The sequence below is a fragment of the Melopsittacus undulatus genome, chromosome 3 (genome assembly GCF_012275295.1).
Source record: "Melopsittacus undulatus isolate bMelUnd1 chromosome 3, bMelUnd1.mat.Z, whole genome shotgun sequence".
NCBI lineage: Eukaryota > Metazoa > Chordata > Aves > Psittaciformes > Psittaculidae > Melopsittacus > Melopsittacus undulatus.
In genome coordinates, this window is record NC_047529.1 from 56,280,010 (window position 1) to 56,304,479 (window position 24,470).

The 24,470-nt window shown below is 35.4% G+C and overlaps 1 protein-coding gene across 1 annotated transcript in view; it reads left to right on the top strand.

Annotated features, from left to right (window-relative positions):
* GRIK2 (glutamate ionotropic receptor kainate type subunit 2) overlaps nucleotides 1-24,470 on the top strand; it is a 399,537-nt gene that overhangs the window by 135,627 nt on the left and 239,440 nt on the right. The window contains exons 4-6 of the mRNA XM_005145088.2: nucleotides 17,203-17,384; nucleotides 19,508-19,561; nucleotides 22,564-22,737. Coding sequence (XP_005145145.1) covers nucleotides 17,203-17,384; nucleotides 19,508-19,561; nucleotides 22,564-22,737 — 410 coding nt within the window. The remainder of the gene's footprint in view (nucleotides 1-17,202; nucleotides 17,385-19,507; nucleotides 19,562-22,563; nucleotides 22,738-24,470) is intronic.

Sequence of the window (24,470 nt, forward strand, 5' to 3'; positions counted from 1 at the left end):
CTTTTGACAACTGATGCTGTAACAGTGCGTTTCACTTGAATTTAGAAGACAAGACTTTCATCTTTGTGATCCATAGCAGAAAACTACAAAATTACAAACTGACGTGGCTGGCATGCAGTAGAATATTATTCAGATTTTGAAATCTAAGGGTAAATTTTGTTAAGAAATAGGTGATGGAGAGAAATAGGGAGAGATTTCTTAGAGATAATCTGGGGTGCTCAGTCCATAATACAGTAGGAGACATCTGCTGAGAGCAACAGTGTAATTATAAAGAGCACAAAGGAGTATTCTTATTGTGAATTGCATTGCTCTGGATCAAGATCCAAAACAAACCAATAAACCAAGAAAATCAGGTGGACAGGGCTTTTTCTTCCTGTCCTGCTCAGAGTCATCTAACAAAAGTAACCAAAGACAAGGCTTTACTATTGACAAATATATCAAACCAGGTGTTTACTGGGAAAAGGAGTACAGAAGGACTTACAGTATTCTGAGAGTTTGTTGTGCTTTAAGGCCAGCTGTAACTCAGAACCACACAGCTGCTCTCTCACTTTCCCCCTTTCCTCCCCCCTGCTCCTGGAAGAATGGGGAGGAGAATTGAAAGAAGGCAACTCCCATGGGTTGAGGTAAGAACAGTCCAGTAAACAAGATATAACACAAAACCACCATTGCTATCATCAATAATACTAATGAGACGGGAAATAACAAGGGAAGAAAATACAACCGCTCACCACCTGCCAACTGATACCCAGCCCAATCAAGCAGTGATCCAACCTTTCTGGGTAAATGCCCCCAGTTTATATGGTGGGCATGATGTGCTGTGGTATGGAATACCTCTTTGATTAGTTTGGGTCAGGTGTCCTATCTCTGCTTCCTCCTGGCTTCCCCTCCTCCCTGGCTGGCAGAGCATGAGACTCAAAAAGTCCTTGGTCTGACTAAACACTGAGCAGCAACTAGAAACATCGGTGTTATCAGTCCTGTCCCCAGCCCAAAAGTCAAAAACACAGCACTGCACCAGCTACTAAGAAGGAGAAAGAATGACTACTGTTGCTGAGCCCAGGACAGAGTTATAATGTTTAATACTGAAAAATACAGTCTGAATGTCCAAGTATGAAATGCTCTTCTGATATTTCTGATAGCGAATTGATACTCTGGAACGGGAAATAATGGTTTATTGTTACAGAAATGCAAAACAGCAAAATATATTGAATAGAATTCAAGAAAGTGAATGTCATTAAAACTGGAATTTTTGCCAAGAGCATTACTTTGAGTCTAAACCAAAGAAGTTTCAAATCAGTTGATAATTTTTTGAGTAATACTGAAATTGCATAAAACAGAATGACAGCAGTTGAAAACCTGAGTTTTCAAATCACTTAAGTAAGAGCCTTTTGAAAAACTTAAAAATGAAGTAACCTTAAACCTGTTAATAATTACCTTTTGAAAACTTATGGATGATATATGAAGGTCTAGAGATCTGTAAAAAGCAGACAAATTCAGATTTATTGCAACTTAGATCTTAAAACTGGGTAGAATAAAGTGAGGCTGTAGTACAAGTTTGGGGTTTTTTTTTGTTTGTTGTGGGTTTTTTTTGTGTGGGTTGTTGTGGGGTTTTTTTGTTTGTGTATTTTTTTTTGTAGGGGTGGTGGTGCTGGTTTTGTTTGTTTATAGACCAGTCAGCTGAATTTCTGTTCCTGGAAAAGTGCTGAAGTGCTGGTAAAATAACCTATTTATTTGCAAACACTTAAAAGGTCTCAAACTGACACCTGACTGTCAAGTTTGTTTTCTCAAGAGTAGATAAATAATTTACATTTACAAATAATTTACATTTACATATAATTTAAGAATTCCTATTTTGACAGGTCAGTGTGCTTTGTGGGTAAGGAAAATGCAATTGATGTGATAAATATTAAATTAATGAAGTCACACTGATTAATGTGACATTCTTATATACAAATTAGGGAAATAAGTTCTTTATGCAGCTGTTGTCAAACAAATGCAAAAAGAAAGAGCAATAAGGTGTAAAGAGGTTAGTTACATCTTACTGCAAAACTGAGACTATGTACTGAAGAGGTTCATTTTCTGGTGTGGAAAGTATACAAGTTACCTATGCAGGTGATAAGGTCTGAAATTATAACACTAGAAAATATGATTTGTATTGAAATATTTTAATAGTTCTCTATCAAATATAAGATATGGTCATTGTGGATAAGCCAACAATGTCATTATAAAAAGGAAAGCATGACATGTATCACTTGGAATTTAATGTCTAAGAAATTCCCAGATAATTCCAATTTAATCTGCATATGAAAGACATCACACCATATTAAGTTGCTCTTTGCAGCTAATTGTGGTATGTGGTTGTAGGTGGCTAGTTTGGTGTATTTCTTTTCTAAGAAAGTTATTGTATATTTTTTTCCAGTAAAGTTCAGAAATATTTCTTATGGTGATATATGAAAATATGAATGGTAAGGAGAGTGTTGTGAAGTTAAATTTTCACTTTCAAACTTTTTTAGTCTTTTTCATTTTGGAAGTTAAGAATTACTTTAGCTAGCTTTACCTAGCTGTTTGACAAAAGGAAAGATAAATTCTGTTATTCTTTTCGATAAACAGACCTGTAGATTTTTGAGAATAAATAATTCTATGGAGATTTTAATTAATTTTGAAAAAGAAATGTCATCAAGTTTCACAGAAAAATCCCTATAAATTAAAAAAAATCCATAAGGTGCTTTACTGTATTTTTTAATAGGCATAATTAACAGAATTGGAGGTAGTATTTTCAGAAATTATTGCATTAAAAATAAGCATTTCCAAAAAATTCCAAATGATGCTTTAAATTCTATTTTGTGGATTTGAATAAGCTTAAGAATTTAAATCTTAGAAAATTGGCTAGAGAACTTAAAATTATTTTGATGATTTCTTTCATGAAGACTGGAAAATTCTATTTACTATTTTCATAGACAGAAAAATATGATGGGGAAATTAAGTGAAAAATGAAAATGGGAAAATGGAGACAATCAGTAAACTCAGTTTTATCTAAACTGATAACTACACTTTTACTCCTAGTTCTGTATTATATATTTTGTCCTCTGGTTGGAGGAATATTGTGAAATGCCCTTGAGATGTCAATCCCTTTGTGAATTGCTGTACATCAGTCTCAGCTTAAACATCCCTGTGTTAACACATTTTAGGTCTGATTATAGATCTTTTCTCTCTTGCGCTCCATCATTTTTTACCAAAAATATAACTGCTTTTGTTTCCAAGAATAAATGTACTTACCTAGTGTAAATTCTAGTCTAGAATGCTCTTCTATATTTCTTTTACAGCCAAGTCCATTTCCATTTCTAGCAGATATTATTTTTTATTTAGTTTTGTATAATTTGATACAACAGTGATACTTCTGTGGTGTGGCTAGAAATTGCTAACTTGTTCTATTGCTTCCTTTGTCATTGATTCTGACAGCTTTGTCAAAAGCTGTTTTGTCCTTTGACTGCAGTACATCTCTTTTCCCTCCTCAACCTCATTAAACTGTACTGCTCATAGATGTCAGCCACTTGAGAGATCATACTTCACACTGTTACAAGAATTCTTTTGAAATGCCCAGGACTGTTAATAGTCATTGCTGTCACCATCATCACACTGAATTAAAACTTTCTGGAAATGTTAAAAAAAAACAAACATGTTCAGAAAAATGAATAATGTTATTTCAAGTCAGGCATATCATTAACAGAGCCACATATGTAAAGAAATGTCAAATGTTTCTGGAGACTAGAAAAGCATGTCATATCTCATATAAAAGGCTTAATGTTTACATAGCATTCAACATTTTCTTAAATTATTTTTTCTTTTCACACATGAGGTACAAAAGTGAAAGATGAGGGAAGGAATAGACAGCTCTACTTTTTATTCTGCTTTCATTTATTTATTTATTTTCATTATTAATTTCCTTCTAGCTGCTCTATGCTGCAGCTGATAAGTACTTCGGTGGTATGAAAAAAACTTTTCTTCATCTTGTTATGTTGATGTGCAATATCAAAACCTTTCCATGAACTGAAGGTCTTTATGAGCGTCAGCAGCACGTTGATTCCCTCTTGTGGCACTGTGTGGGATGGGGTAGAAGGCTTTTTTCACTGCAGTACTCATAAGCCATTAAAAATTACAATAGATTTTTTTACTGGAAATAGGCTGAATTGGGATTGAAACTAACTATAAAAGATGTGTAACCTGCTTTAGGTTGTCCTGCCTTGGCCACCTATTCCACCTTGCAATTAGACTAGGTGATCTCCAGAGGTCCCTTCCAACCCTAATGATTCTGTGATTCTGAGACTTAAACCCGGATCCCTAGTTTTCTTGTTCAGTGGTTTGGGGTTTTTTTGTGTTTTTTTTTTTTTTTTTAACCTTAGGCTAGGTTCTCCTATACATGGAATTTTAGTAACCGCTACTTCAATATTAATTATGAATATAATTTTAAATATGTTTTCTTTTCTGTACTAAGAAATGGTTTCAAAATGTTTTTTTTTCTTAAAAAAAGTTTGTCTTTAGTCTAGACACTTTCATATACTGATTATGAGATTTGTAATTCAAATCCATATCATTATCATCATGGCTTGACTTCACAAACAAAGATTTGGGAAGTGTTTTACCCACGCTTACTACAAGTGCACTGATGACTAAAAAGGCCAGTGTAGGATAGACAAATCTGGTTGCAAAAAGCACAACGAAAGGTCTCCTTGGGTGGTATAGGTGGGGCACAATTCTTTCTATGTTGCCTTTTCTCCTCGAGACTAGTTCTGTGTATGTTCTCAAAGGAGACAACGGCATTATGTATAGTGTGTCTCCAAGTCTCCCAATTGAAGGCCAAAGTGGACCACTGATGATAGTCAATGTTACCAAGGCTAAGGTATTGTTTCAGGCAGTCATTATATCTCTTCTTTGGGGCACTTCTCTTGCAGCAGCCGGTGGCAAGTTCGCCGTAAAACACAGTCTTAGGGAAGCAATGATCCTTCACCCTAGAGATGTGCCCTGCGCAGCGCAACTGCAATTTCAGCAATATGGCCTCGATACTGGTGACCTCTGACTGTTCAAGGACAGTAACATTTGACACATAGTCAGTCCAATGGAGGCAGCGCTGATGGAAGCATTTGAGGAGTTGCAGTGTTGGTGGTAGAAAACCCATGATTCAGACCCATATAAAAGAGTAGACAGTACAATGGCTCTATAGACACTAATCTTTGTACTTTTCTTCAGGTTTTTATTGCACCAGACTCTTTTATGGAGTTTTCTGAAGGCTCTATAAGCCTTTGCTACTCTGTTGTCTGTCTCTTTGTCCATCATGGTATCCGAGGAAATAATGCTTCCAAGATGGCTGAACTGACTTAAGCTCTGACTCTCCAATGGTAATGTGAGGATGATGATAATCTTCTTGTGGTGCAGGTTGGTAGAGAATTACTGTCTTCTTCAAACTGACTTCCAGCCCAAAAAGCTCAGCTGCCTCTGCAAAGCAAGATGTTTAACGCTGCAGAGCTGCTTCTGTGTGGGCAACAAGGGTGGCATCATCAGCAAAAAGCAATTCACGGACAAGATGATTCAGGGTCTTAGTGTGGGCCTTCAGTTGCCATAGGTTGAATAGGCTCCCATCAGTACGATAGCCAACATAGATGCCGTTTTGTTCATCGAGGTCTAAAATAGCCCTTTGAAGCATCATGCTGAAGAAGATTGTGAGTAAAGTTGGTGTGGGAACACAACCTTGTTTCCCACCATTGGTTATTGGGAAGGGTTCAGAGAGCGCATCGCCATATCTGAGTTTGCCTTGCTGATCCTCTGTTACATCTTCTGATGTAACAGAACAATCATTTTGAGGAACTTTGGGGGACAACCTAATTGTTCCAAGATCAGCCACAGGCCTTTTCTACTCACAGTGTCAAAAGCTTTGGTGAGGTCAACGAAAGTTACATAGAGCCCCTTATTCTGTTCTCTACACTTTTCTTGCAGTTGTCTGAGAAGAAATACCATGTCTGTGGTACTTCTATTAGATCTGAAACCACACTGACTTTCAGGTAGAAGTTCTTCTGTGATAGCGGGTACTAATCTCTTCAATAGTATTCTTGCAAGAATTTTTCTGACAATGGAGAGCAAAGTTATACCTTCGTAACTTGAGCAGTCTGACTTCACACCTTTTTTCTCATACAGAGGGATGATGATTGCATCATGAAAATCTGATGGTAATTTCCCTTGTTCCCAACAGCGCACAACTAGCTCGTGAAATTTAACATGAAGTTCTTGGCCTCCTTGGATTTCAGATGGGTTTCCGTTGACCCCAGCTGTCTTGCCAATTTTCACCTGCTATATAGCCTTACATGCCCACATAAATCTACTTAAAAACTTAGTTCTGTCTTTCTTTGTTTTGGAAAGGAGCATTTTTATTAGGTCATAGTGTTACTGTGCTCTAAGTCCTCCTGAAGTACACAACTGGTTATTTCAACAGCATTCTGTGGAAGCACAGGTCAAAGAGTAAAAGAAAAGGTGACACATATTCATACCATTTGTATGACCAATCTTGATACTAGCTCTTCCAACAAAGTAGTCTATTTGTTGAGCTGACATTGACCCAAAATGGATAAAACTGCTGGAGATAAAGGTTAAAGATCTTGAGCTGGGTCCATACTTCCCTGTGCAAAGTAAGGATTACCTGAAGTTTGGGAGCTGGCCTTTCTCTCCTGATGTGCCCTAGGGCACTAATTACTATACCTGAGCATGCAGGTGAATCTGTGTGTTTGTCAGCTAATATTGAACCCTTCAAAGCTCAGGTCAAATTTTGGAACCAAAGACATTCAAATATGCCCTTCCCTCCCATATACACTTCATCTTTGAATAAATTTATTTTGAATAAAGGGGACTGTAAAGCTTTTAAAATGAAAATAAATATTGTCCTGGGTTCAGCTTTAACAGTTACTTTTTCATCTTCTTGATGTCTGTTGCAGTGCTGTGTTTTGGCTTTAGTTTGAGAACAATGGTGGTAACACACCGATGTTTTTAGGTGTTGCGAAGCAGTGCTTACCCTGATCAAGGACTTTTCAGTCTCTCATGCTCTGCCAGTGAGAAGGGGCAGAAGAAGCTGGGAGGAAGCAGAGACAGAACACCTGACCCAAACTAGCTACAGGGGTATTTCATACCACAGCATGTCATGCCCAGCATATAAACTGGGTGGTGCCACCTGGAAGGGCAGATCACTGCTCAGGTGGGGCTGGGTATCTGTTGGTGGGTGGTGTGAAATCACTTGTGTTTATTGTTTTCTTTTCCCCTTCCCTTTTTAGTTTTATATTCTCTCCCTTTGTTATTTCCCTTATCATTATTATTAGTAGTAGTAGTAGTGGTGGTGATAGTAGTAATAATAGTAGTTTTACATTATACTTTAGTTTACATTCTTTTGATTCTCCTTTTTTCACGGCAATACTCACAAGCCATTAAAAATTATAATAGGTTTTATTATAAAATCCCACTGGGAGCAGGGAGGGAGTGAGCGGGCGACTGCATGGTTCTGAGTTACTGACTGGGCTTAAAACACCACAAGTATATAAAATATTTCTGTTGTATGCTTCTAAATATTAAGCCTTAATGCTCATGCAAAACTGTCTGATTGTTTTGATAAATGTTGAGCTGTGTGTGATACAGAATAGCATGTAGCCTCAATATGTGAACATGACAGCAAAATAAATGTTGTGAAACTGCATGATAGCCACAATTATAGTTTTAGAGTGAGTCATAGTTCTTTAGCCTTAGAAGTCTTGTTTCAGCAGACAATTAAGTCAGTAAATGGATTGCTGGCATCAGCACTATTATTCTATGTTGAAGTTATTTATCTGGAGCTGATTTAATCTCAGCCCTGTCCAGGCAATAAGCACCATGAGAAGATGCTGATGCGGGAAAAGAAGTGCCAGGAGGGAGGTAGTTACCTAAACTGAAACATTTTCTGTGATTGCTGGCATGGCTACCATCTAAGTTTTTAAAAAATATTTTCAGTTGAACATAACATAACTTTTATTCATCCTTTCATACTCGGTGATCCAGAACTGGCTTTTCAGTGTGACTAAAATTTTTTAGTGATATGTTAAAAAAATATATTTCCTCAAAACAACATCCAGCCCAACAACCAACAAACAAAACAAATGCTAACTTCATGGTCAAATTATTTTTCTAACAACATAAACTGCTGGTTTTGAAGCACTGTACCTTTTTTACATGTGTGTATAGCTGAAAAGCCACACATGGGAAAAGTGAAACTTGGAATGGATTCACCAAGTTATTATAGAACATGTCAACATAGTTTAAAGGTGCTCTGATTTATAAACAGGAGTTCTGCAATTCTGAAGAAGAGTTGAGGGCAGTAGGTCACTACTGTATGCTTTGATAAGGAGATAAGTGCATTGTTACAGGTAGCTTGACATTATAGAACCTCTATACATTTACATGGTTTTCCCCAGAAGGTAGTTTTGTCATCAAAATAGACCTCTAGAGTTCATTCTGGCAAATACTGTTATTAACATGGGTGACTAGTGTATCTTGGCTTGTCCTAAGGAATCCAATTTGTAAATTTTCAGCTGAAGTTATTCTAAATAGAGCAGCTGTATTTCTTGACAGAGGGCTTGTTAAATAGAAAAAACTACTACTGAAGTCAGTCACCAGATACTTTTCTTCCTCTTACTGATACATTGCTGCAATTTTCTTGGTAGGAATCAAGATTAACAATAGAAAAATTATTTAAGCCAACATAATTATAGATATCTTTAACCTTTTTTTCATGTCATCTCTACTAATAGTAGTATATTTTTTAATATTGCATTTTGCAAGTGGCATAAAACTCTAATGTAATATCTGTAATATATATTCATGTAAATGCATACACAGGGTTAAGATTACACTCCAATGCTTAAACTACAAGACTGGAAAATTTTGCTAAATTGTTGGACTCTAAAGCTTGCAATAAGGAGCTGTACTAATTATGTTTACAGTAAGAAAACAAATTTTTCTCAATTACCTATCTTAAAGCTCTTCCTTCATTAAAGGCACTTCACACTATTGGTGTTGTATTTAAATGGGTTTAAATATAACTGAAAACAATTTTAAGGATGCTTTACATTGCCAGAATTAGATGAAATATTTTAATATAGTAAAATCTTAAATATGAATAAATGATAAAGGTCCACCAAGGTGTTTTCTTTCCTCATCTGTATTTTTCCTAATGGTGTTTCTGTATTATGCTGTTATAGCCACAGAACACAGAACATCCCACTATTCACTTAGCTCTGCTAGCAAGTGAATATTTTTTTTATTTTTTTTTATCTTTTTCTCTTTCCTCCCCATCCCCCTACCCATTTTAATCCTTTCACCAGAGATGTTTTAAAGCCATAGATAAGGATGAGGATGACAAAACTAATCTTTAGATTTCATGGCTAATCTTCCAGGTTCTTCAATATCTGTGAATCATTTGATAGCAATTAACTGTGCTGCCCGATGTGAAGCATTTTATCAATGCCCAATAAACTGGTATTCACCTCCCTTCTACCCATGCCCCCTTCAATGCCTGATACACAATGACAATTTTCTGAAACAACTAGAACAACTAGGCAGGAGACTGGCAAGGAGGAGTGAGAGGAAAAACTTACTGCAAATAGAGAAACTATTTTGGTAGCTCTATAAAGCAATATATTATTATTTTGAAGTTCTTGAGATTCTGAAGATAGGAGTAGCCTTTAAAAAAGCGTTAGTGTTCTTTTGCACAGAAAAAGGTTCATGTGTTCAAGCCTGTTGCAAAGAGCATTTGCTTGCATTCTTCCTGTGCAGCACAAAGGCAGCATTAATGAAAATGATAAATAGTTTGATGAGCAGGCCAGGTGGCATAGCAATGGCTTGCAAGACTGCTGAGCTGGAGACACAGGTTTTAAAACAAACTTGGGTCTCTTGCTTCCTGGACTGGTTGAAGTTGAACATGTCGAGGAGGTAATGTGATTGATCTTTTCGGAGGAGGATGCCAGCTGGAGAGCTCACAAACTGCTCCTTCAGGATTCTCCTTAAAGATGAATTGATGGCAGCTTCTGAAAAGAGTTACTCACACCACATTCTTCCTAGCCATTCAGAGGTAAGACTCTATCTCACTGGTTGCTAAAAGAAGGAATTGAGAGTTTAAAGGGACAGGAAAAAGGTGTCCCTGGTGAAAGAAACTGCAGGAAGTACATTCCCAAAATGCAGCTATTATTTCTATACTGTTGTAAAATAATTTTTTTTTTTTTTTTCGGAGCTTGTCCACACAAATGATTGAGGTTTTTTGCTTTCCTTTTTTTTTTTTTTATTTTTTTTTTCATTACACTGGGATTCTGTAATGTTAATAAAATAAGAAGTCAGAATTTCATCTGTGGGCTGTACTGAATTTTATATTGTAAATCAGTTGGTTTTAAATGTTATATGCTGAAATCTGTGCTTTTGGATTGTTAAGTAGCTCTTCAAAATCATGATGAAGAAAGGGCCTGTTTTGTCCTTAGCTTGGTTGTCCTTGTAGTTTACATATTATGTTCTTCATTTCATTGGAGGCTCTGGTACCTCTTTTTTTCTTATTAACTACACATGAGCTACATACATGCCTTTTTTAAAATGTCCCTTGCTGATCCAAAGGCTATTTCTCATTTCATGACAGCTTGTTACTTTGATCCTGGATGATCAGCTTGTCCGCTTCCTCAAATGTCAGAGAACAGCAATGAAACTTATTTTGGTATTAACAGTAGCTCAGAAATTCAGATTTAATGTATAAATACTCCATGCCTGTTTGACATAAAACTAACTTGCTCCTTAACCATATGCACAGATGGCAGAAGGGTAGAAATGGAGTCCCACAGGCAAACTGGATACAGTAGGAAGAAGCAGTCTTCTTTGAGTCTCTGGAACCTCATTCACCCTAATGAACCATAACAGTTTTAGGAAGAAATGAAAATACAGACAGATCAAATATTGGCAGCATCTGAAAATAAAAGCAAACAATGAAATTGTCTGACTTCATCTGATGTCTTCAGGACTACATGTTAAAGAGACTAAAGCAGAGCTCATTTTTGATCGCTGAAATGCTCTAGTTTTACTGCAAAAAGTCTTAAATGTATGATATCTTGCAGCTGTGAAAAACTGAACTCCAAACACATTGTTACTATAAGGGGAGTGGCAGAATTTATTTGTATTATATATAGATTACCTGGTTACTTCTCAATTATGCAATATTTTGATCCCCTGGACCTTTTTTTTCTGGCCATTGCAGCTACTCTTCTGCAGAAACCAGAATGTTAAGGGTATGGTAGTATGGTGGGGAAGAGAAAGGAGAGAAAGGAAGAGATCAGTGACAGGAACTGGGAAGTAGCTATCCAGAGCTAGACACAAGTGCTGCAATTTACACGTAGGAGCTTGTTCTGTTAAGTTCTATCTTTTCAGTGTTTAATTTTTTCTTTGGTTATAAATAATGACCTTATTTATAATTAACCAATGTTTGACCCAGAAAAGAAGGTGGGAGGAGCAGGGGGGCATTGAACAGCTCAGAATTGCTAGAAAACACTGCAGACAAAACAGTCAGGGGTTTTTACTCAATTACTTTTAAACACAAGCTTTGGATCACTCGGTTTGTTAGTGAGAAAGAGGGCATAACTATATTTTTCCTCCACTGGGAGAAAGGAAACTTTGTATTTTCACTACAGTTTATATGCAGTCTGTCAGCCTTTTGCTGGGAGGTTACTGGGGGAGTAGCAGGCTCGGGCTGTTTTGTGTTAACTGTTTCTGCTGTTTTGTGCATATGGTTTTTCCTGGTGTTCTGGGCTGCAGCCTCTCAGAGGGTCCCTGCTGTATCCTGAGGCACCCACAACCACAGCTGGCCTCTCTCTTTGCTGGGCTCTGCTGTGGCAAGGAGCTCCCTCCCTCGAAGAGGGCATCTACAGCCCAGAGTGGTGACTGATGTCTTTCTTCACTACTTTTGAGCAGGACTGCCTCCCTTTGGTATCCAGGGGATTTTTTCACTGCTGTTTAAGTTGCCTCAGTGCCAGCTTGAACTAGCAACAACAAGTGCAAGGCAGGTCATGATGCACCCTTTTATACTTTGTGCCTCATACAGGGGATGGTCTGCAATGTATTTCAACTCTTGTGCCTTCATCCAGGTATAACAGAGAGGGCAAGAAAAAAAATACTGCTTTTTCTTTTTTTTTTGTTTTGTTTGTGGCTGTGGTTTATTTTTTGCATGTTTGTTTGTCCCAGATTATGTCTTTTTCTCAGGAAATTAGTGGGTTTTATTTTTTAGGAAAACTAAGCAGCTCTTTGCAAACTTTATGTAACACAAATACAACATCACAAATGCTAGGTACAATGTGGAGGTACCTTTCAGCCTTCGATTTATATTTGAAAGAGCCTGCTTTTGAAGTGTGATCTGGGCCTGGAAAGCTTTTACTCAGTCTCAGTTCCCACTAATGCCTGAATGTGGAAATGCTGCTTCCCAACACGTTAACCATCAGCACTCCCACATAAAAATAAAAAGTACCAGAGAGAGATATGCTTAGCACTGCCTGATTGTTTTGGGTTGTTTTGTTCTGCATAGAGCTGTGGGGTGCCTGTGCTAGTGGTACTTGCTATCCATGACACAGCTTCACGGTAGCTGCCCACACCATGCGCTCCACAGAGTGCATGCCCAGGGGGCTCTGCACGGGAAGCAGCAGCCTGTACGAGTGAGGAGGGGTTTTTTAATGAAGTTACCATGAGAGCCCAGCAAGCTGGAAACTGCTGAATTTGTGCCAGCAAGGATTGATTTTTTTTTTTTTTAAGTATAGATGAGGATGAACAAATATTCCTTGTAACAGATGACCTGGTGGATTACTGAAGTGAGTCATTTAGTAGACTGGAACATGTTTTGTGCCCTGTGCAGTTCACCTGAACTTAATAAATGCTGGTGGCTGGTAGCACAATGAAAAACATACTTTAAAATCTTAAAAATGGAAGTACATGTTAACTGTAAATATTACTAGAATTAAAATGCTATGAGCAACAATACTACAAAGTAAAAGCTTAAAGTTGCTTTTTCTTTATTTCACATTGATGAGAACAGGAGAAAAAACAGCTTTGAAATACCTGGAATTTATGTCTCAGATTTGCTTTATCTTAAAATGTTTTGAGAAAGCTTACTGATTACTATTTCTGTGTCCTGACAGTTATTGAAGGCATAAATACTTAATCATCTGTTTGCATGCACACCTGTACTGCCCCACTACTGAGCTCCAGTTAGTGCACTAGAGAGGTGAGCATGCACAGGTTTTCTTTCCCCGTTCTCACACTCAGGCTCCTCTGGTAGCCTCTACAGCTTTTGTATATCCTTCACAGTACAGGGTGGTACTTTGTTTATTACTCATCGCTTCTCTCTCAGTTAACATACGTAACCTAGCAAGTGCACACTATGCTTATCATATATACTCCTTGACAATTTTTAATTACTCAGGTGTTATTTCCTGAAACTGTAAATCTTCTATTTCATATTTTGGTGGGATTTTTTCTTTCTCTGGGATAGCCCAATTATGAAAAGATTAATAAAGAGGAGGAATTTCTTCTTTTAATTCTTGAAGAACTCAGGCTCTTGAGGACCTCGCCTTCTTGGGTAATGCTCTGAAACAGAACAGAGACTGGAAGAAAGCTTTTGAATTGTCTCACTCCTTGCATTTTTTGTCAGCCATACAGTAGGTATTTTATTCAGAAGAGTATTGTAAGGCATTTACTTCAGAAGCTCCTATAGGCCACAAAACACTTCTTGCAGTGATGCAAGACATGGGGCTAATAAAGGGACTTGTCAATTTTTAATATCCTACATTTTTTTTACTAAAATTTTGGAACTTACGAACTTCCTACAGAGAAAATCAACCTCCCTTTTTCTATTCCTTCTATCCCATCTTAATGTTCCTGGACAATCTTAACTGTCCATTCGGTCTTCAAAGGTGTAACAAAGATGTTTGATGTAACACCTGAAAATGAGTAATCAATATAAATTAGGCACTTTGGTCTTTTAAGTAAAAAGCATTTTGAAAGAACAATTTGCAGTCAAGAAAGAACAGACAGATTTCCTTTTAACCCTTGATATATAAAAAATAGTACAGTACTTGTATGGAAGTTTTGAACTTCAGAATCAATTTAATGTCAAATACATTCAAATTAACTTGCACAATAGAGTAAAGCTGCTTTTGACTCTTGCTGTTCTTGAAATGAGGTTCAGTAGAGAAACATGAGAACAGGGACTTAAGCCCAGGTGTTTCACCTCTTAGATGACTATCATAACCATCATACTAACAAGTGGCTATTTATCTCCTACTAGCAACTCCAGCTGCAGATTTGAATAACAGTGTGCTTAAGAATAGTCTATAATACTTAATGAATTTCTTATCTACCAAATAAAATAAAATTTGATTCCTATGGAAAACCAAAAAAGCCAAATATATTTGAGATCACAAAAATCCTGAGGGAAAAGTCATCATGCTATTATCAAAAAAACAACTGTGTGGGTGAGCTATAGTTCTGATTTTCCTAGTTTTGAGTAGAATGCGTGTTTTGTAATCACTGCCTCCATCTAAAACTCAAACAGCAATGCAGTTTTGAATCTCATAATCTTCAATCTCTTTTAACATATTTTCACCAATGATGTTTATCTTTAAATATGTTTCAATTTTTCTGTACATCTCATGGGTGTGATTTTTTGAGCAAATTGTGGACTTTTGCAATTTACTTAATGCTTTCCCATTAAAAGATCAATACTTGTTTTGCAAAACTGATTATAATCTCTTTCTTACCACATAAAACTGTGTTTAAGAATTTCAGGTTGCTTTAATCTCCTGTATTCATAGTAAAATTTTATTTTTTCTGGCAGAGACAGACTACCTGTCCCAAATTGCTACTCTTGTGATCTGTAGTTCTCAACTGGAAGTGCATGGTTATCAGCTCACAGAATCACAGAATCCCAAGGGTTGGAAGGGACCTCAAAAGATCATCTAGTCCAACCCCCCTGCAAGAGCAGGGTAACCTAGAGTACATCACACAGGAACTTGTCCAGGTGGGCCTTGAATATCCCCAACGTAGGAGACTCCACAACCCCCCTGGGCAACCTGTTCCAGTGCTGTCGCTCTTCCTGATGTTCACATGGAACCTCCTATGCTCCAGTTTACACCCATTGCCCCTTGTCCTATCACTGGATCATAGAATAGTAAAGGTTGGAAAGGACCTCAAGATCATTCAGTTCCAACCCCCCTGCCATGGGCAGGGACACCTCACACCAAACCATGTCACCCAAGGCTTCGTCCAACCTGGCCTTGAACACCACCAGGGATGAAGCATTCACAACTTCCCTGAGCAACCCATTCCAGTGCCTCACCACCCTAACAGTAAAGAACTTCTTCCTTAGATCCAATCTAAACTTTCCCCATTTAAGTTCTAACCCATTACCCCTTGTCCTATCACTATAGCCCCTAATGAAGAAGTCCTGGATACCACTGAAAAAAACCTAGCTCCATCATCCTGACACTCACCCTCAATGTGTGTGATGGGGGTATTACTGAGAAATTGTGATGAAATAGGAGATACTGTATCTGCGACATAGACCTGTGAGTGAAGAAAAAACTCCTAAATTGACTAAATAGCAAGGTTGTCTTTCCCCACTCTGGCTTTGGGCCTAAGAGGTCTACTGGAATCCTCTGCCAGATCTCCACACCCGCAGTCTTAATTTAGGAAGGTTTTATATAGTAAGGTGTAATTCCTGTTCTAATTTTAGCAGAAACTGTTGAAGAAATATATGGATCCTTTGGGGGGTCAAAAAGGGGGAATGTTGAAACAGAAGAGACTGATTTTATCTTTCAGCTATATTCTTTACTGGTATGGTTCTTCTGGAAATTATTAGAGCTGTTTTTTATTTTATCATCTAAAAGCTTCATAGCAAAAAATCATAGCAATATTAAAATGTGTCAGTGTTATGTTGCTTAAAGTACAATGTATGTTGAAAAAAAGCTGTATGAAATCCTCTATTGGAGGGTATCACAATTTCTTACTTAAGCTGTGGTGTTGTTCCAAATTACATTACAACAACACCGTTCTGTGAAAACAAGACAGCTTTGATGAACATCTGAAGAATATTTACAGATAAAATAGTATACAATTTTTTTTATACTAGATAGTGCTGCCTGAGATAATAACTAAATAATAATTAGTCACCTGTTAATATTTTTGTGAAGTGAGCTATTTCATATTTTAGAAGTACTACATTTATGCCTATAATCTAAAGTGAAATATTAAGCAGAGTTTCAATTTTTATGCAATTATGTATTATATATGTGCACTGCAAACATAATGATGGTAAGTAACCCTTGTTACTGCCACTAAATGGAGCATGTTCCAGTGCAAGAATTAAGTTAGCAGAGCACTCATTTTTCTAACACAGAAATAAATTGTTAACTTATAGGAGACCTGTTTTTACACTAATATTTAATATTGGTCACAGACCAGTCAGTGACTTGTAAAACACACCATGCACTATCATACTGATGCAAACAATCAGATTTTTTTGAGAAATGTCACTGCATCTAATTTCAAAGTAAAAGTAAATTAATCCAAAATGAAAATGTAGGGTATTGAAGATGAATGAAATGGCATGAGCCATTTATTCAGCCTCTTTGCTGCTGCATATTTTTATTACCTGTGTAATCAAGAAAAAATCTCTCGTGAATTATGTGAGGGTGTTTTTCACTGCTGAGATGATTCACAGCTTCGTATGTAAACCTGACAGATTATTTAGGAGACTGGCTAGTCTGATTACAAACTTTATTCTGGGATATTGCTTTAATTGAATTAGAATAATTATACATTCTTCGAAAAAGAATGTCACAGTTGCATGATCATGCTAAAGCAAGATTTGTCTGTCTTAAGGTAATCCTAACTGAGGCTGCTTACTGTCTGTTAATGTTGAGAAAGACTTGTGATAAGAAAGTATTTGGAGTGCAGATACTTAATTTGTCTTTTTTCTTTTTAATAAATCTCTTGCATATCAGTTGCAACATACTGAGAAGGGAGAAAAAATCAGGAAACTTTGAATGTGTATAGTAAGTTGTCCTGCTAGCAGTTCAGGTTCTTGTACTGATAATCTTCTTTTCTTTTAACTATGTTTTCTTTAAGGCCTTATTCGATTACAAGAGCTCATCAAGGCTCCATCACGATACAACCTGAGACTAAAAATCCGTCAGTTACCAGCTGACACAAAAGATGCAAAGCCATTGCTAAAGGAGATGAAAAGAGGCAGGGAATTCCATGTAATCTTTGACTGCAGCCATGAAATGGCAGCAGGCATCTTGAAACAGGTAATCCTCATTTTGCTTCAGGTGGCCTAATATTTTTCATTTCCAATAAATAAAAATAATGGCATTTAACAAGCAGAGAAATTGTATGTCAGTTTATTGAGGCCTAACTGAAAATCAGTCAAGGATTTCAGAGATAATTTTACTGGTGACACTAATGGTAGCTACTTTCATTGCATTTTTTTAAAGGAATAGATTAATCAGTTCATGTACAGGGGAAAAGGTACATCAGTCTTTCAACTATGAAAAATTGGTACTTTGGAAAAATTATGTTTTAACCAGGATTTTAAATGCATGCTTTGATTTTTTTTTTTTTTTTCAAGTTGAAGCCTCTATATTGTGACTTTTAATTAGGTGGTGATATTTGAATAAATGAGTTCTACTGAGAGGACAGAACTAATAGATATCTTTTAGAAACATATTTTCCTTGCACTACTAATAGGACTACAAAACGAATGTATTTGGGTAGGGGGTCTGAAAGTGTTTGCTTTGTTGTATTCAAGTAAGATGAGTAGGTGAGATACAACAAAATCTCAAATTTAACTGGCTTTATAATGAAGAAAAGAATTCCAGGGATGTCTTCCAAGAGAAGATGGCAATATAGTGGTATGCAAAGGTAATATAGTGGTATGCATAGAAGACAAGCCTTTCTGTGTCTTTAGTTTAATGATCTAGCTCTCAAGACTGGGAATTTCATATGTTCAGAGGCCATTTTCCCTATAGCTTTTTAATTGCACTGTCTTTCAATAAGGAGGATAGGAAGAACACCTAAACCAAGACAATATCCTACATTTATAATGCATAGCTTTTAGTGACTTCATGTTTTTATTATGTTTGCTAGCATTGTTTAAATTGAAAACAAAATGTGCTTAAGATTTGAAAATATGTTTCTCTTTAAAGGTACTTAGGGGTATTTTAAATATTGTTGTGGGATTCTAAATGCACAAGTATAGGCACCTGTTAGACAAGTGCTCTGGTTTTTGTCAAAGTCCTGTCTAAAACATCATAAAACTTAATCTGCAGCTGATATTTGGAATTCATTTTAGCTTTTAACTTTTCTTTGTACAGGTAACAGACTAGTAACTTTATATTTTTTCAGACAATGTCAAAAGTAAAAAGACTTCCAAAACCTCCAGAACTCTGGTGATTCTTTTGTGTAAAAATTCTGGTATTGTGAGATTTGTTTAATTGTTGCCTTCAGTATATTTAAGGAGGTGTATCTGGTAGTGACCTGGCAAAGAATTCCGTTGATAATTCCTGAAAGGAAAAGAAAAAAGTTGTTTACTTGTGTAGCTTTTTTACAGTGCTAAAATTGTGTAAAAATCATTGTAGATACTAAGATGATTGAATAAATCATACTAGTCTAAGGCAACTTTTGTGCAGAGCATGCAGATGTGGTTTTCAGGTGAACATGTGCTTAAGAGTGATGACACATCCATAGTTTATTGCTTCAAAATTGTATCTACAAATATTTGTTCTTATGCCTAACTGTTCATTTAAAAATGAGCAGTTAATTCAAATCTATGTGGTACTGCATAGTTAGCAAGACAGGTGAAGATACTTGATGGAAATCTGAGTTTCTGAGTAATGCTATGAATATTTGCTCTTCCTTTTTACTGAAGTATTATGTATCTCACTGATCCAAAGTTGACTCAAGAATATTTTCTACCATGGTTGGAAAAATATCTACACATATAATATAAGCCTGGGCCCTTCTTTTAAATGCATAGTATTGTTCATCAAAATATAAAAAATATTTCCTATTAGGTTATTATTTTTAAGGGAAGGATTCAATAATAAATGAAAATATTATGCACTCAAATTTTGTGTGGCAACTTAATGCATCCATAATTGTGTAAAACTGTAAGGCTCTTTCACATTTACTGCACTAAACAGTTTAATAATATTCTTTCTATCAGAAGATCTGGTTCATAAATTCCTTTAATAGTCAGTAATCTGCTCTAACTGCTAGGAAATTACTTGCTTGACCTAATTTTAGTATAATTCCAACCCTATAGTGTTATCCCAGTAGTATTCTTTTACAGCTTTTCATTGGCCATGTAAGTGTGATAAAAATGTATTATGTGACCTCAGAGACATTAATCTTTTTTTTTTATTTTTTCAAGGCTTTAGCTATGGGAATGATGACAGAATACTATCACTATATCTTTACGACACTGGTAAGTGGCTTGTGAAAACATAGTGATGACATCTAACAAAGATGTTAGTTTACTTAATTATATTACTTGACAAAGTGAAAAAGGTCTCTCTGGAATGGGGTGTGAGTACAAGATGTTTTCTCTGTTTCTTATGTTCAGTGAAAATTCATCAGGATGGTTTAATTATTGTTCAACAGTGTGCCCTGGAAAACTGATAGTACTGAACAAGCAACTGACTCTGTAGCACTGCAGTTTTTAACTTTCAAGCAGGGTTAAGTATGTAATTCACAACTGATTATGTTATGAATTTTGTATTTTATCTCTTTTAGGTAGTTGTATGTGAAGATTTTAAACTTTTATATTCCATATTTTTAATACAACATTTTACAAGGTAGCTCTTCATTGTCATATAATTCCTGAATAATTTGGTGTGAATATTAGCAGCATTTTATTTAACAATCCACATGAATTTTTTAGGCACATGAATTATGCACTATTCTTTGGTGTCCATTGTAAAAGTAACTAGGAAGGAATTGTTCCTGGAACCATCAGGTTTAACATTTGCAATAAATGAACGTTTAAAATGAGAATGTTCTTACAAAACATAACAAACATGTATGTGAAGTCCTTTTTTTATTGTTCACCACAGCCTAACGAAGAAATAGTTTAAAAGTTGATAAAATAGCACTTTGGAAACTACAGTTTGCACCTTTCTCTGTTTTCCATTGTATTCAAATTTGTATGTTTAGATTGATGTTCATTAAGGTTCTTAAATTACAAGTCATTTAAAGCATGAGACAGATGTGCCTTGGTAAAACCATGCTTGAAATGACCTATGTTTAAAGTCACATACATATTTAAGTCCTTATAGAAATGTGTCCTTTGCGATAGGAGGGAAAGTTCATCTCTGAATCACAAACCAAAAGTTCATGGAAAGTATTAACACGGAAATAGCTTTTGAATAGAAATTTATTGCAAAATAATCTGTGACGTTCATTGGAACTGTAAAGGCAAAATATCTTGCACAAGTAGCTGTCTTACTTTAGAAGAGCAAGTTATCTATCACTTCCAGATTTAGGATTGCATACAACAGAATTTCTTTCAATAGTCTATCAAAATGGATTCTAGATGATTCCAGGGAATTTTTTATATCTCGATTTTTCATTTTTCTCTTGGTGAAAACAGCTACTTTGAGCGGTGTGCTGTCCACTGGCATTTAATTTTTACATGAAAAGCTATGTTTAAATATCGTGGGTTTCTGTCATTCTAATTTCCTTATTAGAACATTAACAGCCTTTTAGGAGAGACAAGTATTATATTGACTTGGAGCTATGAAAAGGTAATTTAGTGTGCACAAATAGATGGTAGATTCGCAATGTGGCTTGTGAACTAGCATCAGACTTCAGTTGTCCTGTCAGGTAGATTTTTCCAGTCACAGTGTTTGCAGCAATCTTCCATGTATTCTCATTTTCATTGATTCAGGGTCTAACGCAGTAGCTCATTAATACACTGACACGTGTGTATTTATAATATATGCATAATATTTGTGTGTATATTTATTATACTCCAGTGTAAACATTAATATATTTGGATTTAATAGTTACGTCTGAGGTTCTGACTTTTTTGCAGTAAAACCAGAGAATTTCTAGAGGAAAGATATAACATAGTTGCATGTCTCAGGTATTATATATGGAAGATGGTCTCATAATTGCTAACTGTAATTAAAACTGGCTGATATTTTTATGGGATTACTGATGTTAAAAATGAATAATGAATTATAGTCCGGCTTTCTGTAATGCAGTATTTAATCTTCTTCATCTCTAACCAATAAACAGAAAAGTGTTACACCTAACACTTCAATTCCATGGAAATTTATAATATGTTACAGTGCCAGCAAAATATAAATTAAGAGATTTAGATGAATGACTAAATATGAATTATGTGGAAAATTCCTATGTTCAATCAAACTAAAATTATGTTACAAAACAGTAATGTCTTATGTAGAACCTTGATTATGTCACTTAAAAAAATATTTAAAAGGAAACAGAATGTTTGCTTATAATGGACATAGCTAGGCCTAGTGACTCATGACTGTTTTTTGTCATAAACCTCATATTTTTTTTCATTTCCCCATGTTGAAAATATAATTTTAGACTTGGGTTTCCTGAAGACCAGTACTGGTTCTACATTGTTTCTAAGAATTCTGTCAAAGGATTAGGATAATCGCAACCTTACTTGCTTGATCTAAAATTTGATTAATTTTATACGTATTAATTTATATCTGCCTCTTTGTGTGTTGGGGGATTAAGTATATAGACACAAGTATGTATGTATTGAAATACATTAATTGGCAAAGTTTATTCTTGCAGAGATAAATTCCTAGTTAAAGATATGTCCGTGTTTGGAAGTATGAGTGATAGCTGTGAAAAATTCTTTTGGTTAAATTTAAAGCCAGATACCTTCCCCCTCCTCCTTCCCCTCCCCAGTTTATCATATAGAGATCAACATGTTCAAGTTTCATAGAAAGTGAAGGTACAAGGAAAGTCTTGTTCTGTTTATTTTATGATTTGAAGTCTGTTATGGTAAGCCAAAGAAGTAGTAAATAGTAATAATATTTTTAGCAAATAATAATAATATTTAAGCTATTTAACTAGTAGTGAATACCGTTCCACAACTGGATTTAACATTTCCTGAAAATTTGTTTTGTTTTCTTTTTTTTTTTTTGGGGGGGGGCGGGGGTTGTGGTTTTGTTTTTTTTTTTTTTTGGTGTTGTTTCTAAAAAAGGCAGTTGATGCTGTTCTTCCTCTCTGAATCAAGTTATTCCCGCTATAGGCTCAGCTGAGTTCCTTGCACACAGTCACAGGCTCCACATAAAGAAAGCATATTTCCTAGCATATATGTATGCTATATGTGTACCACTGTTACTCTGCAAATTTCAGTGCTCTCATTTAGGAAGCTGGTCTAACAATTGACATGGTAATTGCAGTGTATTAAAGAATTTACATGATGGACATTTTTTTCAGGACCTGTTTGCCTTGGATGTGGAACCCTATCGGTATAGTGGTGTTAATATGACTGGATTCAGAATTCTAAACACAGAAAATACCCAGGTGTCATCTATCATTGAAAAGTGGTCTATGGAGCGCTTGCAAGCACCTCCTAAGCCTGATTCAGGTTTGCTGGATGGATTTATGACGGTATGAATACCAGTGTTTAGTTCCTTTCTTTGTATATGTTTGTGAAACTAAAAAAAAACTTTTAACATTTTATTTCTGTTACTAAAATTTTTTTGAGGTATGAAACCAAATATTATTATAAACATGAGTAAGAGAGTAGCTGTGGTGTTTCTGCTTATATGTAGACTGAATACATGGTCATATTAACTTTCTTTCAAAATTACACTTCCTGTATTTTCTCCAAGTGACAATGCCATATTTTAAATATTAAATTCATCTAGTCACAATTACATACATGCAAATAAACTTTCATTTCTAGTTTTTCTGTGAGTTTCTGCTCGTCACTTGGAATTAAATCTAGAATTACAAAGTCAGGTAGGGATCTGTTTTAAAATATATCCTACATTAGGAGCCCTTTATATTTCAAGTTTGTTGAAAGATCTATTTTCCACTTTGAGAGATTTGTAACATCTTTCCTGTCAGAGTTCCACTGTTCTTTGGATATTTTTTTAATATCTTTTTTTAGAAATGTTTGCATGTTCCATTTGACAAATAGCAAATTTTGTTTCTTGAAGTTACCTATCAGTTATCTGTCTTGTCTTAATTGAGCCACATAACATGACTAATAATTTGAACAAAATTTTTCTACTTAAAATTTTCAAAGATTTTATGGTCATTAGATACTAAGTGACAATATTATAAGAAGTTAATTTCTTTTTCATCTTTTATTAGAAAATTACCCTTTGTAGAGCAAAATACTTTTCTTATAATTGCTTGTATACAGTGTCTTGCACTTCCGATAATACAGTACTTTAAAAGTTACATTGTTCATTTCTGTAAATAATTACAAATAAGCAAATGAACACACCAAACTTTCAGATTTCTGTGACATATGCATCTGGCTTACATATTAGCTGCTGATTTATATTTTAACTTATTATTTCATGCTTCCTTGTTTGCATTAATATTTTCATTCTTTGATTTTTTACCTTTTTAATTTAAATTTTTTAACAGGTCAAATCACTCATTGTAGTTGTATATTTTATGCAGTAATCAAAGATATAATTGATTTCAAACCTTCAGATAGTTACCAAAATCAGTAGCAATAGTTACTTTATCAGAACATAGGGCTATGGTAAATAAAATCATAGAATAATAAATGTTGAAATAGAGTTCTGTGGAACAGTCACATTTATTTTATCTTTTTTGGTGCTGTAAAGAAAGTGCTGTTCTTGGAAAAGCTTCTGATGTGGGGCAGAAACCTGTTGTTGCTAGATGAATGTATAAGACCATACTTTATGCCATTACTTCACCTCAGGGTAGGAAAAGACAAAGAAGTGCATGAAAAATATATGGGTTTCTCTTCTGGACCCTTAAGAGTCCTCCAAGTGGAACTGTGTATTCATGCAGCCTGTGATGAATATTTTATGGGGATTCTTTATGTTGTTAAGCATCTAAATGCACTGTGATTACCTGAGTTTTAGGAACCTGAGATACGCAGATAGAATTTAAAGGCCTAATAATCTTAAAAAGTGTTGAGTGCTTACAGAGCTTTTATAATTTGGCCATTAGATACATAAAAAAACAGATGTAAACGAAAGTTATGTCATGACATAATTGCATATTTTTTTCCTGTGTTCAGAGTAAAATAAGTCATTTTATTCACCTATTAATTGCAAAGTTAAGTTTGCAAAATTTGACTTGTTTCACTGTTGTTGTGTATTTAGTCAGTAATGCATTCAGGAATTAAAGAT